This window comes from Opisthocomus hoazin, chromosome 6 (genome assembly GCF_030867145.1).
Source record: "Opisthocomus hoazin isolate bOpiHoa1 chromosome 6, bOpiHoa1.hap1, whole genome shotgun sequence".
NCBI lineage: Eukaryota > Metazoa > Chordata > Aves > Opisthocomiformes > Opisthocomidae > Opisthocomus > Opisthocomus hoazin.
The window spans coordinates 22642993-22667513 of NC_134419.1; the positions used below are offsets into that span (position 1 = coordinate 22642993).

General features: G+C 43.2%; 1 protein-coding gene across 2 annotated transcripts; it reads left to right on the forward strand.

Annotated features, from left to right (window-relative positions):
- The first annotated feature begins 5529 nt into the window (after positions 1-5529).
- Positions 5530-10333, forward strand: S1PR1 (sphingosine-1-phosphate receptor 1). 2 transcript variants are annotated; one of them, XM_075422223.1, is made up of 2 exons: positions 5530-5605; positions 7618-10333. In XM_075422223.1, exon 2 carries the CDS (start codon positions 7751-7753, stop codon positions 8888-8890), a length of 1140 nt encoding a protein of 379 aa, XP_075278338.1. In that variant the 5' UTR covers positions 5530-5605; positions 7618-7750; the 3' UTR covers positions 8891-10333. The 2 variants fall into 2 exon arrangements, with proteins under 2 accessions (XP_075278338.1, XP_075278337.1); XM_075422222.1 differs by lacking the exon at positions 5530-5605 and adding an exon at positions 6189-6339.
- The last annotated feature ends 14188 nt before the right edge of the window (positions 10334-24521 follow it).

Sequence of the window (24521 nt, forward strand, 5' to 3'; positions counted from 1 at the left end):
AATGGAAGGGAACTCTCATGAAACAAATAATGAAAGAAAAAACTGAAAGTCAGTGGAAAGGGTGAGGCCATTTACTGTGCAGCCGAGTAGCTTCCTGTCTGACTCTGAGTGGCTTCCTCTCTCCTTTTTCTTGGCTATTTCTGAATTTCATCTTTTATATTACTGGAGACAGAGGCACCTAAGAACATTTTAATGGGAATGGTTTTGTAAAGTGCATACTTCAGGAAATTTTTTTTTGTCAGGCTGCAGAAGTGTTTCTACCACACCTGTCCCCCAATGTAACTTTCAAGACATTATTTTTCTGACTAGCATGTTTAATACAGAAACTATACTACTAGTAAGTTCACAAATCCACTAAGCCAAGCAGACTGCATAATATTCACCCCTCTTTTTGCACTGTGGTTAACACCAGCTGATTTTCGATAGCAGTGCTGAACTGTTCTGACAGGAAAGTTGGTGTTAACCCTGTGTTTTTGAAAATGGGGACAAAGGTGGAGTAGCTCTTGCTGACACTAATTGAATCCAGGCAGTTAACTCTTTCCACATTGCCACACCCCTTCCACAGCCTTGAAGCTCATTTCTGACTGTAGTGCGTTGGGTAAAAATAACAGATAAGCCAACCTCCTGGCAATTTTTTGTGTTGCTGTGCTGGGAGTCTTTCTGTACTTAATCTTTAGGCACGTTTTGCAGCATCCATTAAGATGTCTGCACTTTTGAAATAAAATGTTGAGTATTTACACTGTGTTGTAGTGAGCCTATGTTATATTTATGATATAAATGATGCAGGCTTACTATTTGTCTTTGTGAATAGCTGCTTATCCATCTGCAGTATCACATAGGACTAATTACAACTGCCAGGACATTATAGAAGAGTGATGACTTCTAAGGGACCAGAGCACGAGAGCTATCTCCAAAACTTGCCACTACCAAATGGGGGGGGGGGGGAAAAGCACATAGCCTGAAATTAATTTAAATCAATAACGCTGATACTATTTCTCAGTGATATAACACGTATCTTTCTATAAACCATTGTAGGCATGGCCAACATTATGGGATGTGCTTCTCTAAAAAACTTTGCACAGATCCATCCAATCTCAATCACTGTGCCCAAGAAGAGGAATATTCAATAGTGGCTTTGCTAGCCAGTACCCTTTGAGAACCTTTCGGTAACTGAACTACTAACAGGAAATTCAAGAGTATGTTAGCAACATTATTATCCTGTTAATGATTTCTCTATTTTATTTTCCTCCAGCAAAATAGATTTCCAGGACTTTCTAGATAAGGCTTTAAAATTCCAGTATAATAAACTGTTGCTAAGTTCATAATCTGGCTGTGCAATTTGGAGCAGGGAAAGGGGGAGTGTACAATTACTCTCACAGTTTCCTGGTAACAAGGAAAGCAAGAGATTGTTGGGTTATTTTCTTCTGTTTTGTTTTTTCTTTTTTCCATGAATTCAGTCTTTCATAATGGTTCTTCATGACCTGGTTTCATGCCATTGAATACCCATAAGTATAATATTGTCAAGATGAATTTACAGTAAATGACTTCCTTTGGGTGCAGTATAAAGGTGGTGGAAAATTAATCTGAAGCATAGCTGTCAAGGTCATGCATACGCTGTGGTATAAATTCAGTTTCCTGATGTTGAAAAATATATATTTAATGGACTCTTTATATTAATGAAACAGAAACTAGCTATTTAATCACATAGTTCATATTTGCATCATTGTAATGAATGCCTTTATTATCCAGAAATAAGTACCTTTACACAGGTGTTTTTGCTTTGATGTGGGTTTTTTTCAGAAATAGTTATTTTACTGCTTTCCCCTTCACCCAGTATCACAGATAAGTAATAGCTTTAACCTGCCAAATAATTGCAGATTTTCCATCTAAGACTTCTGCTTCTTCAGAATAGGATGTGAAGTACAGTTATCATGTCCATTAAATGTCTTTAGTTTAGCCTAGCAGAAAATGTACAGTGAGACTTCAGTTGACTGATCTATATCACTGGAATAAAAAATTAACCTTCAAAAAGTTTTCTAATGCTGCATTATACAGTTTCATTACTGCAGAATTTCTGCTATGTTTTCATACATATGAAAAAACATAAATCATGATTAGATATATTAAAGTGTGTTATGGTTTTAGGTGTATTGAAATCCAGTAAAACTATTGCATGTCACTTTCTCAACTATTTTAATTCTTTGCACTTGGACTTAAGCTTTTCCTAGCGTTATGTTCAGCTTATCGATCTAAAAATAAAGTACACATTCTCAGAAAAATGAATACAGCAAACTTTTTACAATAGCCTTTTAAAACAAAAATAGGCCATTTAATTAATTATCAATATCAATCACTTAAAAACAGACCACCTAAATTATATAATGCTAATAATGAACATAAATATGTGTGCTTTAATCTTTACAATGTTCTCATCACTTTATTTTTTCTCCAAACCAGGTTTTTGATTTTAATCTGAGGGAAGAAGATATGGAATTTTTGAACACTATGAGTATCAACAGAAAATTAATTAATCTAACCTATCCCTGTGGAAAGGATGATTTTAAACCAGAATGTTCTCTACTGCAAAAGTGGTGCAACTGAAACATCAATTCATTTAAAACTGAACTATAAATCTGAATTGTTGTCTTGGGTGCTCAGAGAGTACCTAATATATATAAATCCATAATTAAAAATCAATATCAATGGCTTGTATTTATTGTTATGTTAACAAATTAATAATGTAATTTAGTTTACTCTTTTCTGTGTTGCTTTCTTACAGATACAGAAATGCTTACTTCCAGCATTTTGTCTGCTTTCTGAGAACTTCCTGGCATATTCTCCCAGTATGGGCTGAGCTACCTCACAATATTATAACTAAGTTTCTTCTGCCTGCATGTTTTCCATTTAAGGTGTCATTTTAACCCATTTTAACAAATTAGTTCGGGGGTTTTTTCCCTTACAGATTTTGAAAAGTATTAGTTACTTAAAGGCATAGATAAGAGCATGCTACAATGCATGTAAATCTTGAAAAATTATTCAAAATATGGAATATTTGTTCCAGGATTGCAGCAGAAAACTGAATCTGACTTCTTACGCTGTTTTTTACATTTCTTCTAGTTCTGAGAATTTTGGGGGATTCTGCAGGCCACTCTTGGTACTTTCTTGGTGAGCAAATCTGTTCTGTTGGTACTGTTTCAAGGATCTCCTGTCTTGACCTAGCACATCAGGGAGGAATGGCTCTGGTTTGTGGCCTAAATTGCATCAAAATGAACAAAAGAACTTTTTGCTTATATAGATAACGATTTTTGAAGATGCAGAAGAGAAATATGTTGGAGAAAAATCCTTTGCTAATCTGTCTTGCAAGGATTTTCTGTATCTTTTAAAGATGGATAATGTTCAGACACCCCTCTGATGCAATCGTGAATTGTCCAGCAGTGCTAGGACTGAGTATGGTCTTCTGCTGGTGTCAGAAGCCACCAGTTTGTTAGTATGCGGGCTTTGGGAGTACCCCAGCTTGCAATTTCTTTCAAAGCATTTTCCTGTAAGGAAATTGCCCTATGACTAGCCAGGTTTCTGAAATCCCCACCACACTAAGTTCTGATAGGAAGTTCCATAAGAATTTTGGTTGTCACAGGCAGTCTCTCTTTTTTTTTATTCTTTTGTTGCTATGGCCTAAAACATGAGTTTCTGCTCATCCTAAAAACTCAAGTATCTAAGAGCGTATACGTATTTAGGATCCTTGTGAACAAAAGCATCTGGCTCTTTATGCTTGTGGACATGTTGCAGAAACTTTTTTTTAACCAGTTCACCCCAGTCAAGCAGCTGTTATGTATCAGTTAGGTGTCCTGATGTGCACAGCCCTCCCGCTGGCATTTGACAGAGGCCTGCATTCTAGTTGTTTCTGAAATGGTACATGAATAACATTGTCCTTTCTCCTTATTCTGACTGTAGGCAAATCCAGAGTCGAGTTCTCAAAGGAGCTATATATACCCTGGATTTCTGTAGTGTACTTCGTAGAAGTACAAGCTTTCTTGACGCTGGACTTCGCAGTTGGGGAGGCACGAAGAAAAGAGTTCTGGTTCTGTTGATGGGGATGGAGTTCTAACCCTGGTATAAATCACCTCACTAAACACTTACTAGCTTACTTTTGGTAGAGTTGGCTGCACCAACCTGAATTTACCTCTGTATTTCAGCCCTTCTAAGCAGGCTACAACCTGTGCAGCTGAACCATGTTAACCTATCATCTCTAAGCTTTTAGACAGCCTTCAGTACAAATCCATCTGATCTGGTTTCATTTCAGAAGAATGAAGCTGTATTTCAGTTTCCTCTCTGCTGAGATGTCAAGAGGGCTATGAATGTGTGTGGTCATCTAGTTTTAATGATGCTTTTTGTGATACAAATAGCCAACTGTTTGGAGTGGAACTGAAATTGCCCAGGTATTTTACACAGCCTCTGACAAATAATTTGTTGGATGTCACATCTCTGAGTTGGAGCCCTCTCAGTTGGTCAACCAATAAACATCAAAGCCTGTGCATCTGACTACTGAAACCCTGAGTCATTCTATCCTTTAATTAAAGTATGTTCCTTTAATATGTTCCTCTTGCTTAAAATTGTGCAAGAATTATTCTACCTAGAGGACAATGCCTAAGGAATGCACTTCTATTTAGTATTTTCTGTAAATTGGCTAAATAAGAGGGAGAGCTTGAAATATCTAGGGTATGTCAGGCAGTTGCAGGGGATGCATATGTCAACCTCAGACATGATTTATCTTACATGCCTTTTCTGACAGTTTTAATTTAACGGCTGTATTTTCCTCCAGGCTGTCAGGAGGCTAAACATCTTTTCAAGTTTCTAGCTTTGTGGTGGAAGAGTAAATGTCTGTTTGCCAGTGTAATTTATCTGAGTCATTCTGGGAGAGGCGTGGAGCAATTGAAGCCTGACTATTAGCATAAATGAGAGAGGGACCTTCTTCCTGAGGGTAGAGTTACTCTTACCATCTTTCAGAGGAAAGCTGCTTCCCCCCAACAACTGCTACTGCTAATTGACTGGTGCAATGCTATAAACTAGAAGACCTAATATATTGAGCTCCAGTCTGTGATATTCTTTTGCATTTCAATTTGAAGTGGAGTTAAAGAAAACAGTGCAATGAAGGAAGAGGAAAATTTCTGCAGTAAGCGCAACAGCAGATTACCAACAGGGTTAGCGTACAGTAGAGATGTTTTGTCTTTTAAAAGTCTGAAGACAGAAGGAATTACAAAACCTAAACTCTTTATGTAATAGTACTGTTATAACTGAAACAGTTGTCATTGCTAATTTTGTTTTAAAAAGTGAATTTAAAACTTATCTTCATATTTTCAAACAGGTAGGTGTCTTACACCCTCCTCTAACACTCAAAGACGTTTTTTGCATGTGGAAGCAGGGCTGTGTTTGACAGTGGCATAAGGCGAGGCAGCCGTGGGCCAGTCCTGACTTGTGCCTCCCCGCTGCGCCGGCCCCGGGGCTGGTGGGGCACCCAGCGCCACAGCCGCGGGGCCTGCCGCGACACAACCACATCGCTCCGTGGCCCTAGCTGGGTAAAGTGGGAAAAGGGAAGAGCCTCTTCCAGGTATTCTCTTAAGCATTACTTACACTGTCCCGCATTACTTACACCGTCCCCCATGAGCCAAGACTGAGGTGGCACACGGGATGCTTCCTTTGGCCTTAGCCCCGCTGTGCCTACTCAGAGGGGGACGAAAGATTGGGGGGGGGGGGGGGGGGGGGGCGCGCACCGGCACCCCCGAGGCACAGGGCCCACGCTCGGAGCTGGTCGGGCCCCGCTGACACCACCTTCCCCACTCGAGCCCCTGCATTCCCGCGGGGCCCGCGGCGGTAGCCGGCGGTGTCCAGCGCAGAGACGGGCAGGGACGGCTGGAGCCCCCCCGGGGCGTCCCCCTCGCCGTCTCCCGCGGCCGAGCAGGGCGAGATGGGTCCCGCGGGAGGGCTCCCTGCCTCACGCCTTCCTGGGCTTTCCGCTTCGGCCCGTCTTTCTTTCCCCAGGCCCGTGGGGTCTAATAAACGCCCCGGCACAGCGGCGGGCAGGGCCTCGGAGCGAGCCGGGGCGCGGCGCGGCGGGGATCCCCCGACCGCCGGCGGGGCGCTGCGGGCTGCCGGGCCCCTCACGCGAGCCGCCCCGTGGCCGCCGGCAGGGAGGAGTTAGCAGGGAGCGATCGGAAACGGGGTGGAGAGAGGCAGCCGCAGGAACAGCAAAACCGCCGAGCCCCCGGCCCGGCCACCGGAGTTGCTCCGCGGGCACGCAGGATGCGCAGGGCCGATGTGGGCTCCGCGCCGCGCTTGAGCGAGGTAAGGCTTGGAGGGCCGCGGCCGCGCCCCGCTGCTCCGCACCGCGGGGCCTCCCCTGCGGAGCCTGGGTCCGCCGCGAAGTACCAGCGCCGCGGCTCGCCCCTCGGCGCGTCCCCCCGGAGCTCCCGAAACAAAAGAGGCGAGGGGGCTGTCCGGGACCCGCCGTGCCCGCCTTGGTGCCGCGTCCGGCGGAGTCGGTGCAGGACGAGGCCGGGGAGAGGTGCGGCACAGGAGCGGTGCGCGCTGGAGACCGAAGCGGAGCAGGAGCGGTGCGGTCTGGAGCCCGGGCGCGGAGCGGGACAGGAGCGGTGCGGGCCGGAGCTCGGGCGCGGCGCGGGGAGCCGTGCCTGCTGGCCTCACACCTTCTGCTTTGCCCCCCTTAGGCTGCAATTTAGCAACTCTGCCTGCTCTTCCCTTGCGTGATTTCACGTCTTTAATTCTCTTTAAATGTCCACTAGAAAACGTTTGTATGTAAAGGGAGGTTCCTCTATATGTCTGTATTCCTTCATCATGCCCATTTCAAAAGCTTGCAATGCGAGTTATTCAAATGCAGGGTATTTTTTTTTTTGCCATTCTTTGTTTCAGACCCACAGAATGGGTTTGCTATCTAGCTTATTTACATATTTTTCTTGTCTTTCTAAACTTTTTACTGCTCCAGGTTTTGTAAAGCATATTCTTTTTATTTAGCAAGGGCACCCCTTTCCTGTTTATAGCTTTGAGATGATCTCTTGCTTATATATACATCAGTGAATCCACCGCTGTTCAAGATGTCATCAGTAAGTTGCATAGCTGCCCCCTTCAAAAACGTATTCAGACTTCATTAATGGAGGAGCACACAGGTCTCCTGTCAAGTAATTTCTGTGCAGGCTTCCATGCATTTGCAGTTCAATCAAATCAAGCCCCTTCCTTTCCTAAATATCTGCTGTTGTATTATAAGGTATGTTTCCAACTGAAGAAAAAGATACGCCAGAATTTATTGCTGGGGAGCTTTGAGATCTTTCGCCTTGAAAGAAGTCCAGTAATGCGGTGCTTGCCAACTCCAATTTACTCAGAGTTCAGCTCTGCATGACAGAACTCTGTCTTACTAGCTTTACCTATTGAATACACCTGACCATATTTTAAACATATTTTAATAGCTGAATGAAACTGATTCCTGTGTGATTGCGTTTGTGACTCTGATGTACAATTAAACCAGCAGATTATCTTAAACCATTTATCATCTGTTACATTGTTTGCCTTCCTGCTTTTAACTCTGGGCTTTGTGTCTCTTGTTCTCAGGGCTGCAGTTTCTGAGGCTGTGCAGCAGTGCTGGGCAGGCTTCAGGGCCAAGGAGCTGCGGGGCAGCCACCAGGTTCACGCTCAGTGTCACAATACGGTGACCGTGTGGGGAAGCAGCGCCCAGCTGGGCACCATGAGCTCCAGCACCACCACCCCGCTGAAGGTCATCGGCAACCTCGCCAACACTGATGTCAACTATGTCATCAAAGAGCATTATAATTACACAGGAAAGCTAAACGACAATGCGGACAGTGGAATAAAAGTGACGTCGGTGATTTTTATCATAATTTGCTGCTTTATAATCTTAGAGAACATTTTTGTCTTGCTCACCATCTGGAAAACCAAGAAGTTTCACAGACCCATGTACTATTTCATTGGGAACTTGGCTCTTTCAGACTTGCTGGCTGGTGTGGCTTACACTGCCAACCTCCTGCTATCTGGACACAAGACCTACAGCCTCACCCCCTCCCAGTGGTTTGTGAGAGAAGGCAGCATGTTTGTTGCCTTGTCAGCTTCTGTGTTCAGCTTGTTGGCCATTGCCATTGAGAGGTACATCACCATGTTGAAGATGAAACTCCACAATGGCAGCAACAGCTTCCGTTCCTTCTTGCTGATCAGTGCTTGTTGGCTTATCTCCGTGATACTTGGGGGACTCCCGATCATGGGCTGGAACTGCATCAGCCTCTTGTCCAACTGCTCCACTGTGCTGCCTCTCTATCACAAGCACTATATTCTCTTTTGCACCACTGTTTTCACTGGCCTTTTGTTATCTATTGTCGTGCTCTATTGCAGGATCTACTCCATGGTGAGGACTAGGAGCCGCAGGCTGACATTTCGGAAAAACATTACCAAAGCTACTAGGAGCTCAGAAAAGTCACTAGCCTTGCTCAAGACAGTGATCATAGTCCTGAGTGCCTTCATTGCCTGCTGGGCTCCCTTGTTCATCCTGCTTTTACTGGATGTGGGGTGTAAAGTGAAGACCTGCCCAATCCTCTATAAAGCAGAGTATTTCTTAGTACTGGCCGTGCTCAATTCAGCCACGAACCCCATCATCTACACCTTGACAAATAAAGAAATGCGGAGGGCTTTCATCAAGATTCTGTGCTGCTGCAAATGTCCCCCAGCAGATTCTGGGACCAAATTCAAGAGGCCGATCATTGGCGGGATGGAGTTCAGCCGGAGTAAGTCTGATAACTCCTCCCACCCACAGAAGGAGGAAGACGACCATCCTGAAACCATCATGTCTTCGGGCAATGTTACCTCATCTTCTTAGAAGTAACCATGGGTGTATTTCAAAGCCTTCCTCTGAAATCAGGGAGCTGAGATGCCTCCTGCTCACGGCAGCAGCATTTGGCTAAGTGAGCAAGTAGCATTAGTTCTAATGAGGCAAATGGTGCACTTGCGAGGCTGGAGTTCAAGAAATGGGACAGACCGTTCTGGCCAGAAAATCTTTTTCCTTGGAGCATGTTTTGTCTTTGCACTGAGGCAGCTCGGGATTAGGATTGTCAGGCGCATTCATATCCTGAAATCTCCTTAGTAACTCTGAAAGACTGATGCCTTGGTGAAATGATGCCTGGTGTGTGTGAGAGAAAGAGAGAGGGGGAGGAGGGAAAGGGAGAATGAATCTTTTTTTTTTTTTTCCTGTGAGAAGAATGTGAAGTTATTTCTCCTTTACTTGCAGCAAACCACTGACACAAAGATCTTTCTGTACTGAGTTTAGTGGTGGCTCTGGTGTAGTTGGTCAGAAGGTTTTGTTTAGCACATAACAAGGAAAGAGATAACACAAATATAACTTAGACCACATACAACCATAATTTGGCATCGCTTTCCAGAGTTTTTAGTTAAGTGATAAGGTTTTATTTGCAGAGTCCAAAGCTACTGGGGTTTTATTTCACAGCTGTGAATTTTTGCTGTTGTTCCGTATTACATTTGAAGACCATAAGCCAGACTCTGCAGTTATTTTCAACTGTACAATTCCATTGACTGCATTAGATTTTATGGAGTAGCACAGAGCAGCTTTTGGCCCCAACATGTTGATTGCCTGGTTATTCTACAGCATTGAATAAACTGCATTATCATGGCAAATGCAAGGTAGAACTAAAGGTCATTTCTCTTTAAGATGACTGAAAGTAAATCGATAGTATAAGATACTATTGACAACAGCAGGATTTTTGCCTAAGTAAGAAGAATTAAAAACTGAACAGGCATTTCAGTGTCAGGTTCATAGTCTTTCCAAGGTGAAGATTGTTTGGAAAATCTGAAAAGAGTACCCTGAGTTTCAGAAAAATAGAAGGAAAGTTTAAGTGAAATGACTATAGATAAATGCACTTCCATAACAAAATGCAATACATTTTGGCACATTTTATTAATGTTTATAATTTCAGCAAAGATGTCTGTATTTTATCAGTTCACGGAAGAAATACTTGTCATTAAATTGAATGTATTTGTTCTGCAGCATCATTTTTACTCCTCTGTTTTTCTAACCTGTGCTAATAGGGTTGAATGTGTACAATGTAAATAAGTTAATAAGATGCCAGAGTCTTCATGTGCCTAGAGTATTACTGTAACAAAAGTGGTATATCTGGGATAGCTGAGAGCAACTGACTGATTTACAGTTATTGGCAATTCCTAGAAGTGGTATTTTGTAAAGAAAATTTACTGCCTTTGTAGTTAAATTTCCAGTGCAATTAAACTTTTTTTTCTGGTTTAAAAAATAGTATTTAAAAAGTTTCTGACTTTTATTGTTCAATTTGCACATAGCTTTATTGACTTCTAAACATTAATAAACTGATTTTTTTTTTAAAGATTTTGTTATCAGATTACTAGTAGTTTTGTATTATTGTGCGGGTTTTATGCCAGGTGTGCTTTCTTGGCAACAGAAGTCAGTGAAAGAACTCCGTAATTTCAGTGCATGCTGGAGTTAAGCCAATTCTGCAGGGAGTTAAGATGTATAATGCCACTTACAGGATCATGTAAAATACAAAATCAGTGCTAGAATGTAATTTTTCATCAGCACATGCTGTATTGATGAAACACCATTGAAAGAATCTCTACAGTAGTGATTCTTCTCCAACAGCTAATGAAGTACAAACAGAAGAAAAAACAGATGCCTGCCAGTTTTACCATAACTGCCTAAGTAGAATAAGTGAAATAATTCACTTATATCATTCATATAATTCATAAGTTTAATTCTTAGCTTATTGCGAACATCAAGGAAAGTTATGAAATGTAGAATGGTGGCCTCAGCTATGTAACCGCTGCAGCTCTGTTGCATCCTCCAGCAAAGACTGTGGAAGTGTAGTTGAATAGATACTGTGTTACTTCTTCCAAAGGCTTGACTTCCATTTCCTCTCTTGCGGCCCTTCCGTCTTGGTATTACTTTTAAGTTCCATGATGCTCATACAGGATGCAGTTGGAGTGTGAAGATAAACCTCACCTTCTCGTACTGTATGTCATCGCCATGCAAGGCTTACTGTGGGAAACGAGAGCCTACTTACTAAGGAAGGCTCTAGGTCATAACCTCACTTCCTGAGGGAAATTCCAAAAATGCCCCAAAGACAAAAGTGTGGAAACAGGCTGGAATTTCTCTCCATCTGTCTGCCTGTACAGAAGGAATGATTTCATGTGTGCTCACTTCCTAGGCTTTTAATTAGTGACCTGAGCAGGGCTGGAAAAAATGTCAAATCTGTATTTGCACACAAGATAAAGTCTGTCTTGGCTCAGGCCTTCATTTGGGCAGGGATGGTTTACCCCGGGTGCTGACAGTCATGAGGGAAAGCACTGCTTTATCCCAGGGATAAAGTTACTGCTGTGCAGAGTATATGAAACACGACAGTCTAAGTTAAGCCCTCAACGTGCTACCAGTGAGGCACAAAGATAATGTATGGCGACATCTAAATTTGTAGGTTTTTTTTTTATCCAAAGGATGAGGGCCCTTCCGCTCTTGAAGCCTTATGGGCATTTAGGTTGTTGGTCCCACATGGGTCTGAGATCGTGTGACAAGGGATGAGCTATGTCATGGCATGGCTCTGTCACTGGCTCCTCCTGAGTACCACTGGCCTTCGCGTATTCGTAGCTGATAGCCCACAGGTGAGTCACTTCCCTTTGCTTTGCCTTTGTTTCTATATCCCTCACTTATCTATCTCATATAATTGCACTGTGGGCCTTTGCGGAAAATGACTGTTTCCCCCTATGGAGGTGACTGTGTGACAGGAGCCCAGTTTTGGTAGGGAAGTCAAAGACCTACATATTTCAGGCAATAAAAGAAATGCAAACACCAGAGTGGGCACTGGGCCATGGGAAGCATTTCCTATGCTCTTGATTGAGATGACTCAAATCTGTTTCCTCCATAGACAGGCCACATCTATGCATGTAAACAAGATACAGACAGGGAACAATAACTGTCATAAAATAATAATAATAAAAGTAAGGGTTCCTCTGGGAAAAAAAAAGACCATTACCATACACCAGCAAGTTAGGCCAGATGTGTAATGCACAGTTTTGAAGTGTGTAATATAGAAAACACCCTTCCCAGGGCCCAGACTGCCTTCTGTATGCACCAAACGGGTGCGCAGCTTTGTCCTGTTGTTGGCCATGTGACAAACGGCCAGAGAAAATTAACTGAGAACTGAAAAGGTGTATTATACCAAATGTCTATGTGAAATAAAATAGCCTGAATCCTCCAGAGTAACCCAGCCCTTTGATTTATATTCATTTTCCTAGTTGTTTTTCCAGTGTAAGGAAAAGAACAGGGAGGGAAAAGGATCATAAAATCTGTTCCTCTGGCAACTCCCTAACTAGGTATGCCTGTGTGAAACCCAGGTATAGCAGGGTTACTTTGGGTAATAGAGGGGCTGCAGCCAGAATACCCTGCAGGCAATTTGGGAGAAATTAACCTTGGCCTTGCTGCACAATGCAGGCAGTCAGGACCAAAACTAGGGGACACAAAAATGTAAAAATACTGTTATCCATCCTTTTCTTACTCTGTCAGCTAACAAATACAGGGATTGCCCAACTGTAACATTTCCTAATTTGGCCTGGGAAATCTCAATACTGATTGCATTTTGTATGGTCTGAGGCATTATCAGATGTTGTAAAAAGTGTCACATTAACAAAGCATCCAAAAATGTGGATATGTAGACCAGAGCTGTGTAACCTACTCAGCTCTGAAATGCTGGAAATTCCCAAAGCACAGACTTTGCCATTTATGGGGTTCTAAAATTCCCCAGGACAACATCTATTGTATTTCAAGAATTCCCCATACTGTTTTTCTTGGAAAACAAAATGAAACCAACTACAACTGAACCTTCAAGGATTTAAGAAATAAACAGACAAAATTAATCTAAATTCAGTTCCTATAATCTGCTTTCACAAACTTTTCTAATACATCTTTGCATTTACAGACGGAAAGAGTTTGCTCATTCTCTATCGCCTAATTTATTCTGATAGAACCTTATTTCTTTTTACACAGTCTGCAAAAATCACATTGGGTCAAGAAATGTCCCTTCAATTATTACTCTATCCACAGGATTTTCTATGATAATTAACAGTAATCAAATTCACTCTGCACACAGAAGCTAGATATAAGAACATGTGGTACAGCTAACTTGTTCCACTACAAGATCTCTGCTGAAATAAGTGTCTAGAGAGATCTGAAACTCAAGCATCTAATGCAAATTAAGATATTAAAAAATATATTGTCTGGGGGGAAGTTCGGAACATAATTAGCGTAGACTTCTGTGATCCACTGAAGAGAATTACAATGTTAAGGACCCTCTCCCTTGCAAGAACAGGGTGACACATTCCTTGTGTCTCCCCTGCTCATCCACAAATTCTGAGATGTTTTGCCACATGCAGCAGTTTCCAAACAAAGCCCCCAAGCCAAGCTCTGCGCAGCCAGATCTCTTACCCTACCGAAAAAATCTTAAACAGGAGTGAAGCAGGAACCATTTCCTTGCACTCAGACCCTACGTGCTACCTCCACAGGATGAAAACGCAGGAAATCCCATCAGCCACACCCAGGAATGCTCCAGCATGGAAAAGTCCTAATAAAGCAGAGCTGACAAAGCTCATCAACCCTCTGTGAACCTTCCAACAAGCCTGGTTTAGTAGTAGCATAATGAAAACCTGATACAAAGGCCAGTATTTATTTTGAGCTTACGTGAACGATTGCTTGGACAAGATCCATTTTCAAAAAAATAGTACAATGACTATACATCAAAATGGTTCATTGGAAACGCATGTGACCAAAGCCACATTTAATATTAACATGTGTATGTAGCTTTGCAGTGTTTATCTGAAATCACTCTTCTCAGTTACAGTGGGCTCAAAAATCAGACTGCATAATTTTTGATAACTAATGAACATTTGGAAAACACAGACTAGAGGGAAATCACAGTATAAATACCGGGTTAAAATTATCTGCTAGTCTCCATGAAATCATCAATGAAAGCACTATCACTACCTGGGAAAAAACAGTTTAAACCAGTTAAAACCAGTGGTTTGAATCATAGCTGACAGCTGACTCTTTCAGGTGCTGACCTGAGCTGTCTGCTAAAGGTAGCTTTGCTCTCTTAGAGCATAGATACACTTGGCACAAGCCAAGACTTACTGGCTTTGAAGGACACTGGTATAAATTGCTGGAATATCGTCTCAGGCAAATTCTTGCCCAGATCGAGCACCTACAATTGTATTATGTGAAGGTGGGGAATTGCTATACACAACAGAAATAGAATTTATATGATTACAGAGAAAGTGCAGTAACAATTTTCATGATGTGGAAATTGGATTTGGTACAAGATTGTGACTGACAGTATACGGGGGAACAAATTTCAAGGAAAATTCAGGATTGGTGAGGGCATTGGACTACAGTTGGATATAGGACAAAGGGTAGTGGTTTTAAACTAAAGAAGGGTAGATTTAGACTGGATATAAGGAAGAAATTTTTTACAGTGAGGGTGGTGAAACACTGGAAGAAGTTGCCCAGAAAGGCAGTAGATGCCCCATCCTTGGAAATGTTCAAGGTCAGCTTGGACAGGGCTCTGAGCAACCTGATCTAGCGGTAGATGTCCGTGCTCACTGCAGGTGAGGTTGGACTAGATGACTTTAAAGGTCCCTTCCAACCCAAACTGCTCTATGATTCTATTATTTTCCAATTGAAATGAAGGGAGGCAATCCCCTCTGGTAATACAGATATAAAGCTGAGAATTTTCACTTGTGAACTCTATGCTTAGGTCTGCAGTTCTTTCCGGAGCAACTCTGGGCAAGGTCTTATGAATTCTCACCTTCCCACAAAGATTTATACATAATATATACACAAGGATGTTTACAAGTGAACATTTTTAATTTTGTGGTATTATTCAATAAGCTGGAATCTGTGGCATTTTAAATATGTGCAGTGGTCTGCCAGGTCATTTATAGCCCAGCTACTTGCAATATTTCCTTGTGCTTTGACGAGCTGGATGCTGCTGTATCACAGCTACTGTAAGGTGGGAGAAGAAAAAATAATTTCTAGTACCATGTGCAACTCTATCCTCATGGTTGAAAGAAGGGTCGAGATCTTGGCTGAAAAACACGTTCTGAAGAGGTGCTACTACAGAAAAAAAAACATGGCCAAAGTCTGCATTATCTTTCTGGCTTTCAGCAAAGACACAACTATGGGCTAATGATTTATTCTAATCTGGTGACCACCCAGATGCCTGTTGCACAAGCAATACATGTGAGCCTTTTTGCAAATGCCAGGCACTTTTAGATGTTATTTATTTCCACCACAACTCCCACTTCTACTGCTCGTTTAGGCGCAAGATAAGAAATTGCTTGTAGCTGGTATGTAGTTTCTCATAGTCATAGTTAATTGATCAATGCACCTTTTGAACAAATCCTTTGTGTTGGCACAGAGACATTACTTCAAAGCAGCCTACAACTCTGTTGCAAAAATATTTTTTTGTCTTAGAATTTTAAAACATTTTGAATTTTATCAGCTCTTTATCATATTGCAAATGTTGCTTGAGGAAATCTTTAAGCTTAACTTTCATCTCAGAGGCTGTGTTTCCCACGTGAAAGTGGTTGTGGTTTATTTTTCTAATAAATAAAATAGGTGTGAGGGAGAGGAACTTGTCTGCACGATTGAGGTGATAGTGAAGGAATACTTAATCTTTTAACTTAAAATGCTTCATCAGAGGAAATGGTTCTAGTCAGGACTTTCTAATGACACAGGGTGAAGTTCTGCTCTTCACTAAACTTGCTGAAAAATGCAGAGGCATTAAAGAGGGTTCAGAGGACAACAAAGCAAGGCCCTTTAACAGAATGAACTAACATAAAAGGCTCAGCGAGCAGTCTTTTCCCACCAGCGAGAGAAGAATGGGGAAACACAATACTCAGCCTAGCAGCTACACTGTGGAAGTGTGCTGTGTGATACAAAAAGAATCATAGAAAGTTTTGGGTTGGAAGGGACCCCTAGAGGTCATCTAGTCCAACCCCCCCGCAGCGAGCAGGGACACCACTAACTAGATCAGGTTGCTCAGAGCCCTGTCCAACCTGGTCTTGAATGTTTCCAGGGATGGGGCCTCCACTACCTCTCTGGGCAAAGCTCCAGACAAAAAGCACACTGTGCCTGCAGAAACCAGAACCAGTTAAAAGATGTAAAGTATTTCAGATTAGGATTTACCTGAATTTTGATGTCTGAAGACTCCAAACACCTTAGTATTTTAGAATATGTGTTTTATTCCATTTAAGAAGCACGGCTCCCGTATTCCAACATGAGATCCTTCCTACGGCACCCGACGCCACCCACCATCACCTCCCGCCTCGACACAAAATGGCCCTGGACAGGCTTTTGCCCGCGGCGGGGGGCGCTGGGGAGAGCCCGCGCCACGCCACCTTCGGGGAACGACGGCACTCAGCCGTCGGAGAAACTAGGAGCGGCTCGGAATTGCTTATTCTGAGGCGAAAACCACACTCTCTTCTTCCCCAGGCCCTCTTCGAGGGCACTTGAAACGCTGCCGCTGCCCTCTGCCCCCTTTCTGTGTGCTGTTCCTGCGCTCTCCCTGGTTTTCCTGCCGGCCCGGCCCGGCTCTTCCTGCGCCGCGTTACCCTTCCCCTCGCCTTCCCTCTCGCCATGTTTTGTCTGGGTTTGTTGCCGGGGCTGGGCGGCGGCCGCCTCTGCAGCCGGGCCAGGCGGTCGGCGCCGCGCGTCCCACAGGGCCGGCAGGCCCACGGGGAGGGGACCTCCGAGTCCACCTGGCTCGGCAGCGGAGGAACAACAACAACAAAGAACCCCAAACCCCACAAAAAAAAACCAACAACCTGAAAAGCACTTTTATCTTTGTAATGTGTAAAGGAACGAAAAGCGCGCGCGGTAAAGGGCCCGCAGCAAAGCGGGGGCGGGTGCTGCTGCCTGCCGGCGGGCGGGCCGCTACAGCTTCTAGCCTGCAGCCCCGCCCCTCGCCTCATAACCCCCCGCTGGCGTTCGCAGTGTTGAAAGGTTAAACCAGCGTCTTAGCATGAGGTGCTGGTCGCCCCCGTGAACGGTGGGTTAATGGGTGTTAAATCTGAAACTTAAAGGTGACAATTTAAGCGCAGCAGCCGTAAAGTAGGCCAGGGCTTCACAGAGTGTTTTTGTTGGGAAGCACTTAAACACTACTATTTAATTCTGATTATTTCACCAGGAGCACCAAATCGCTGACCTTAAAAGCAGCCAGAGCCTCTAACGCGCGGTGAGGAAAGCGCCGGGCTTGAGCGGACAGGCGCGTCCTCGGCAGAGGCCGGGGCCGTCACAGCTCCCTGAGGGACCGCCTGGCCGCGCCGCGGGGGCAGCAGGGCGTGTGCCCTCCGGCTCCGCCTGGCAGCTTCTCTCAGTGCAAACAAGCAACCCCGGGTAAGCTTTGGGGGCAATGTAAAGGCAACTAGAAGTTGGTTTTTGTTTTGTTTTTTTTTTGGTAGAAGTGCATTGCAGGTCTTAGATTGTTTATGAAAGGATTTTTGTTGAAGTCTCTATTTTTATTTGTACTTAGCTGAAGCAGCGCTGACTGCAGCTGGCTGTACGAGGCACTATGGCCAAGGGCCTGCCAGTGAGAGTCCTCCTGTCCTGCTACACTGTGGGTGTAGCTCAGCATGGGCACTGCCGGGAGGGAGGCTGGAGCTAAGAAAAGGCGAGTGCAGGGCAGTTAGGAGGGAAACCTGCACCTCTGAGTCAGAAAGGAGGGAGAGGAGGTAGGGCTGAGGCCCAACACAGGGAAGCTGGGTGAGATGGGGCAGTGTTCCTTGGGTGTTGTGTCCAAGAGGAAGGAGGACCTTGGGTCTAGCTTGATTTCTCCCCTTGCAGTATTGGGGGCTGTAGTGTTTGTGTGGGAATGGTGTAAACCTGCAGTAGTTGTGGTGTGTTTGTGTGCTCATGTAAGTATGTGTGACTGCAACATACTTCCCCTGCTGAAGTGCGGTGAGAGTGTATCATGCTATGCAACATTAAAACCCTGACTAACAAAGTCCTGGTAGCTGGAGTTTAATTACAAAATTCGGGAGCACAAGTTCAAAAGCTGTGGCACGGATCTTCGATAAAGTCTGTACTTCAGTCTTGCCTTTACTGTAGTCCTCCAAACTTAGCAGAGTATTGTCTATTATCCACCTGTGGGCAGCCTTTCAGGAGCAGAGTAGTAAAGACACAAGGTACGGAACAGGTTGGTACCACCTCAGCTTGACACCTTGGGAATTACAAAACAAATTCATGCTTATTCAGGCAGGTGACCCAGCTTTCTCACACAGGTTATCAAGCAGCCTTCACACCAGCCTCTGTTGATTGTGTGTGCATTTGTGCGGGTACTTTGTTGATAAAATAACCAGAGTTTTGATTTTTCTTACTGAAGAAGTTTCCTCCAGACTTGTTCATTTCATCAAAACGTTTATTTGCAGGGATAGAAGGGACTGCAGACAAACAAATTTGCTTAGGAGAAAGCGTAAGTATTGCTGGAGACATTGCTTTTTGCCCTGTTTGACTGTGTTACTGCACGGAATGAGGTTAGTACAGCTCTAAACCACACTTCAGAGAAAAGTGAAAAAAATAACAAAGCATTTTTAGCTGTGTTTAAAGCCAGTTTGATGTGTCACTTGCAGCCTTAGCCCTGTGTGTGGCCTCTACTCTCTGTTAAGCGAAATCAACCTAATAAACCTTCTCCTTTCCTTCTAAATGAATGTCAGTGTTATAATGAGTCAGCAAAGAAACAATATTAACCACAAAATAATGGCAGTCTAACCACCAGCATGAGTTCTCCCCCTGTCCATCAATCAACTGCAATGCCTTAACTGTGTTTCCTCATTGTGATCACAATCTGGCAGTAATTTAATGAAACTGAAAGTGGTGGAGTTCCCACAAATCAGAAGTAGGATTTTCACTGATACAATTGCATGCATTAGACCTCCTATTCAGAGCCAAGGAACCGAAAAAAACTTGTAATCTCTGAGCATTACATGGGTACGACAAGCACATCCATGTCTGCCTCGGTTTTGGAGATAGTACAATGATGGCTTTAACATGTTCAGAGTTTTGATAACATAACGAATGAAGCCTGTGACATTTTATGTCTGATACATACTTTGCATTGAATTTAAAAAGCTTGCAAAACCTGCCAGATTCAGGTGACACTGTAATCCCTCTAATTTGTTGTACTGTAGAAGTGGGAAGGATGTCAAAATATGAACTACTTACATGAAGGCAGAAACAAACATGCCTTATGTTTCTGCTTGGTTCTGTCCCAGGGTAGCTGTCTGCTGGGCTGGCTTGGATTTGTGACTGTGACCCTCTGGCACGTGGCAAAAAAGGTTGGTAATGCTCTGCTGTTAGCCCTGCTGTTAGACATGGCATTTTAGACAAAGTTGGAGGTGGTGGAAGACTCAGACAAGTCCTGTGATTTGAATAAAGTTTTGGTCTAACAGAGATGGGCATGAACATAATTCATGAGGCATTCATGAACAGATTTCCCATGTTGTCAGAATGATACTCAGGTCGTATGTTACTGCTGTGTCCATTACAAAGAAATGTCAGGCCTGTTTGACTAGTGGTTGAGGGACAGCAGTTTCTGTTGCTGATGATACATGAGAGGAGAATGTGAACGCAGTCATTTGCCTTTGACTCCTGGTTCTGTGTGTATTTGCATTTGAGTTAAATGAGCGTGACCTTGAGAGTGATTTAGGAAAAAGGCTTGGACTTGTATCTGTCTTGATCCTACCCGTCTTTAAAATGCTGCCACAGTATCCTATGAATTTATTAGAATTTGGGAAAGTGAAGTTTGGAAGAGTGAGATGAAAAGCAAAGGAGACCAGAAGAACAGGCTGCCCTTCTTGTTTCTCTTTGTAGCTACACATTTCTGGAGGTTTGTGTTTGATTTTAATGTACCTTTCACATGGAAGGGTATGTCAAGTGCAGACACATCTCTGTGCTTTGACCTGGTTATCTGAGCCTGAAAGCTAGATAGCTGCGTAACCACAGGGCAGCTTAAGCTAATGTACCATATTTTGTGTGTCTTACTAGTCTCAGCAGTGCTAATGTGGCTAGCTGGTGTCTGGACTTGATCTGTCTTGCATCCCGCCAGCCCTAGATACCCGTAATTTATCTGCCCCTAGGCATGCAGATGTACCCAGAGCTGTGCTGATTGCAGAGACATTACTACAGTTCCGTTTGTGGTTGCTGTCTCTATTTCAACAGAGAGCTTTTATATTTAAAGTGCTGGGGAAGCTGAAATTACACTGTTTGCTTGTCCTCTCTGGAGAAGGATGAAAATTTGTGCTTTTTGTCTTGCTTAAGTTTTTGCTTTGTTGTGTTGTTTTGTTTTTTTTTAAGCAGGTTAGGCATCATTTCCCATTACTCCTTGTCCAGTGGTCTGTCACAGGATCTGCTGGTTGGTTTCCAAAAGGCAAGTTTGCTTAGTTTTGTTATTATGAAACAGTTAGTTAGCAATGGGACTATGAATAGAAAGCATCAGAAAGCAGTAAGGAGACTGCAGAGTTTTGCATAGACAATACTCATTTAATGCAGATCCCATGCTCAGATCAAATATGTTCCTGGCAAAAGGTGGTGGAAATTCTATCGAAGTTGTTAAAAGTTCAGCCCACTTATACCAGACCTGCATCTGACCCTCTCAGTGGTCACAGCCTAATATATTGCGGCTGGCTCTGGGTTAGACCCTGAACTCTTGCTGTCAATGAAATATTTACCATCAGTTTGCGTGGGAGTGGTGTTGGAACTGTGGTGAAAAATGAATGATTGTTGCACTTCTTAATTTTTCCTGTGCTGCTCCTTGCATGCTGGCTCAGTTGTTGCTCCCAGCATGAAAGGGAAATCCTGCAAAGTTGAGCATGCCTGTAAGTTTCAGAATGACAATATGAAATGTTTAGAAAAACCAAACTTCAGCCCCACCCTGCCAGGCACAGTTGAATGTTTATTTGAGCAAACCCAGAAAGTCTGCATCAGAATAAACTGTTTCATTCACTCATTCTGGAGAATCCAGAGTAGTGCAAAATGAGTGGATGGCATCTGTGCGAGTGTTTCCTTTGCTCTATGAAATGGAATTCATGTCATAGTCATAGAGGTATCTTGTGAAATAACGTTTGCTCCAATTTATGGTACAGAACATGCACTGCAAACTGTACTTTCTCTGAAAGTACTAGTACCTAACAATTAAGTCCTGAGCGAACTCAGCCTCTGCTAACTCAGTTAACTTGCACAAAATCAAAACTAGAAGAATGGGGGGGTTGGGGGGCTGCTGGGGAGCTGAAAGTTACAGGAGATCAGAAGAGAGTGCTGCTTGGTCAGGACAGGCTCTGAGGTGAGCGTTCCATGTTACCCACACAAGTAGAGTGCACCTCTCTGCAGAATTACAGGATTTAAATAGGCAAATTATTGTATTTTGCATATGAAACCGTGGTTTCTAATAAGGTCTGGGTGATCAGTACTATGATGTGCTTTTCCTTCTGTGTACTTTAAAAAAAACAAACAAAAAAAAGTGAGTCCAAGGTGGTCACAACTCACACCTTGGAGGCGATTAAATAGTTGACCTAATAGCAGTTAGAAGTGAAGTTGAAGGTTTTCCTGCGGGTCAAGGGCATCTGCACCCTCTTTCTGTGCCAGGTGGAATTCTTCAGTCTCAAGTCTTCACACATCCTGTGAATGATGGGAATATCCACTTAAATACTTTTTTTTTTCCTTTAATCTCCAAGAACATGCTAGCATCTTTGTTTGAAACTAAGATTTCAGACAAGATTAACAACTTCTGAGTCTACTGAATTTTTGCTTATTCTTAAACATAGGTGATTCCTGGAACTTAGCTACTATTTTTCTTTCACTGTTTTTGGAACCTGCCTCTGCCTTGCTTGATTCTGCCAGACATGGAAGGAGAAATGACAAAAGTCCCTAAGAAATGAGTGTTCCCATGGTGTTGTAACATGACTGGACATAGGGGAAATACTGCTCTGTGTTCCATGAAGGATCAGTCAAAGTGATATACAAACTTGTATTTTATTAAACTTGCAATATCACAAAAATCTTACTGTTACATAAAATCATGTAACAGAAAAAGATGACAGAAAAGTCATCTAATATATTGTTGTACCCTCAATCATAACGAGTATGCAAAGTCATCCTAGAAATATTTTTAATTTGTTTGTGAAAATCTTTGTGGGTGGAGACTTGCAAGTTCTTCAGGCCATCCGTCCTAGCACTTTGCCATTCTTACCACTAAAATCCCTAAAATTCTCTTTTTTGCAATTTAAGTCCATCACTTCTTATTCATTCTACTCTGCCTACAGAGGTTAGTTTTCTATTTGCACTTGCTGAAAATTCTTATATATTTAAAATCTGGAAGGCTGCCACGTGATTCTCTTAGTCTTTAGACTAACTGATCCCAATCATTCCTCAAAGATACTTTTTTTTCTTAGACTTCCAGTGAGTTTTTTTTTTTATTTTTTTCCCTCTGGACTCTCTTTAATTGGATAATATGTGTATGTGAGTGTCTATATAAGTGTTTTAAGAATAAACTAAAAGGTCTTACAGCTTTGAACAGATAATATTGTCCACACCAAATAACATCTATGTGAAGATAGTATATTACTAGTTTTAGAACTGTCTTTAAAAATTAGTGAGTATGACCCCTGTTAACAAACAGTAGTGATGAGAGTGTACAGAATTGTTCCAAACATTGCAGACTTTTTCATCAGCTTATTAAAGCTGTTATAAGCATCAATTCAGATGAATGAGAAATACTGGTAGCTTAATGGGGACAGTTTTCTAATATAAGCAGAAGAAATGTTCCTTGACTGCATTTGGGTTTGTGTACAGATGCTCTCTTAAAGGGTCACCTTGTTCTTCTTGGTACTTGCTACTGAAACACTAGCACAGCATTTCCTAAGTGAATCACCTCTCTTATTTGGTGTTTTGCTTGCAGTCTGTCACCTCTAAAGATTTCAGAGAACTTGTTCAGTCAGCTCAGTTTATGGCAACTTAACGAATGGAACTTTTCCTGTCTTCATTGTTCTATGCCCCAAAATCTGATTTTAAACTCCATTCATCTGTGACTGCTGAGGGCAATGGAATGTGTTTTCCTACGCGTGTGGTCTCTGCCTGCCCAACGCAGTCATTTCAGCTACCCTCATCTTTGTTACCGCCTCCCTGACATCTCAGTGTCCCTGTGGCAACCAGGTTAGGCAGAGGGCTCCTCCAGCATCCAGCAATAGTGAGAACCCTGGAAAACCCCACTGCTTCAGGGTCTTCCTGTTCCTCCCACCTTCACCACCTGCCTGTGCTCACCCCTCTGCTTCTAGTCTGTTCTGCTTCTCATTTTCCATTAGAAAGTGCTTGCTTTGTATGGCAGAAGAGAGCTGCCAGGCAAGGATGCTTACAGCATTGATTTGGGGGGAAAAATAGAAGGGAAGTGGAGAGGGGAAAAGGGTCCTTCCCTAAAAGTTCATATTCCCATGAGCCTTAAGCAGTTATCATTGGTCCTTGCCCATGTCAGTTGTATCCCTGGTTTATCCTCCCATGCCTCCCGAGTTCTGTCTAGATGCAGTGTTTAGTTTGACCTTACCTACATACCAACTGGACAATTTATACACCCAGACAAAAAGAACTGTTAATTATTGAGCCTGTGATTAGGTAATGTGTAATCAGGTAATAAGTGATTACTGGATGAATTAGTTCACTTCCAAGTTAATATCACTTACAGATCTTGGGTGTTTTGGTCATAGTGTTGCAAACAAACTGTCACCATGGCAGCAGTGACAGGGAGGAGCGAGAAGGCTCAACTTCCAGCCGTGCATCGGAGTGACCCAACAGAGCCGGGGCAGAGGCCATGCTGTGTCGTTGGGCCAGTCGGATGCTGGAGCTGAGGGAACCGTGTGCGAGCAGAAGTGTTTTGGGATACTTCGCAGTACACTGTGCCAACTTCCAGCTATATATATGAGAGGCAGTGGTGATCGCTTTGCCTTTAAACAAACTTCCAGACCCGTGACGAGGGAGTGGCAGTTCAGCCTGAGGGTGCTCGGGTCCGGGCTGCCGAGGGCTTCGCTGCCAATCGGGGCACAGCAGCGGCCCCCTAGCGGTGGCCTGCCTGGTGGGGCACGGCGAGCTGCCTTCAGCTGCCATATTTCACTTTCGTGGCTGGGTGCTTGCTGAACTAGTTGTTGGATACGGGAGTTTTTAAACTTTTCCTTCTCCTGATTCATGTAACCTAGTACTATTAATGCTATGGGCAAGGAATTAGGTAGACTTGGTCCATGACTTGGTCCTGTGTGATACTTTGGTAAAGAAAGCAGTGTGATACAAAATCAAATGTGTGCAGTGAAAGGATTTAAAAATAGTTGATAGGTCATAAAATGTCATTTGTCATAGGGGATGGTTGCAGACTTCTGTTCTTGGACTTACA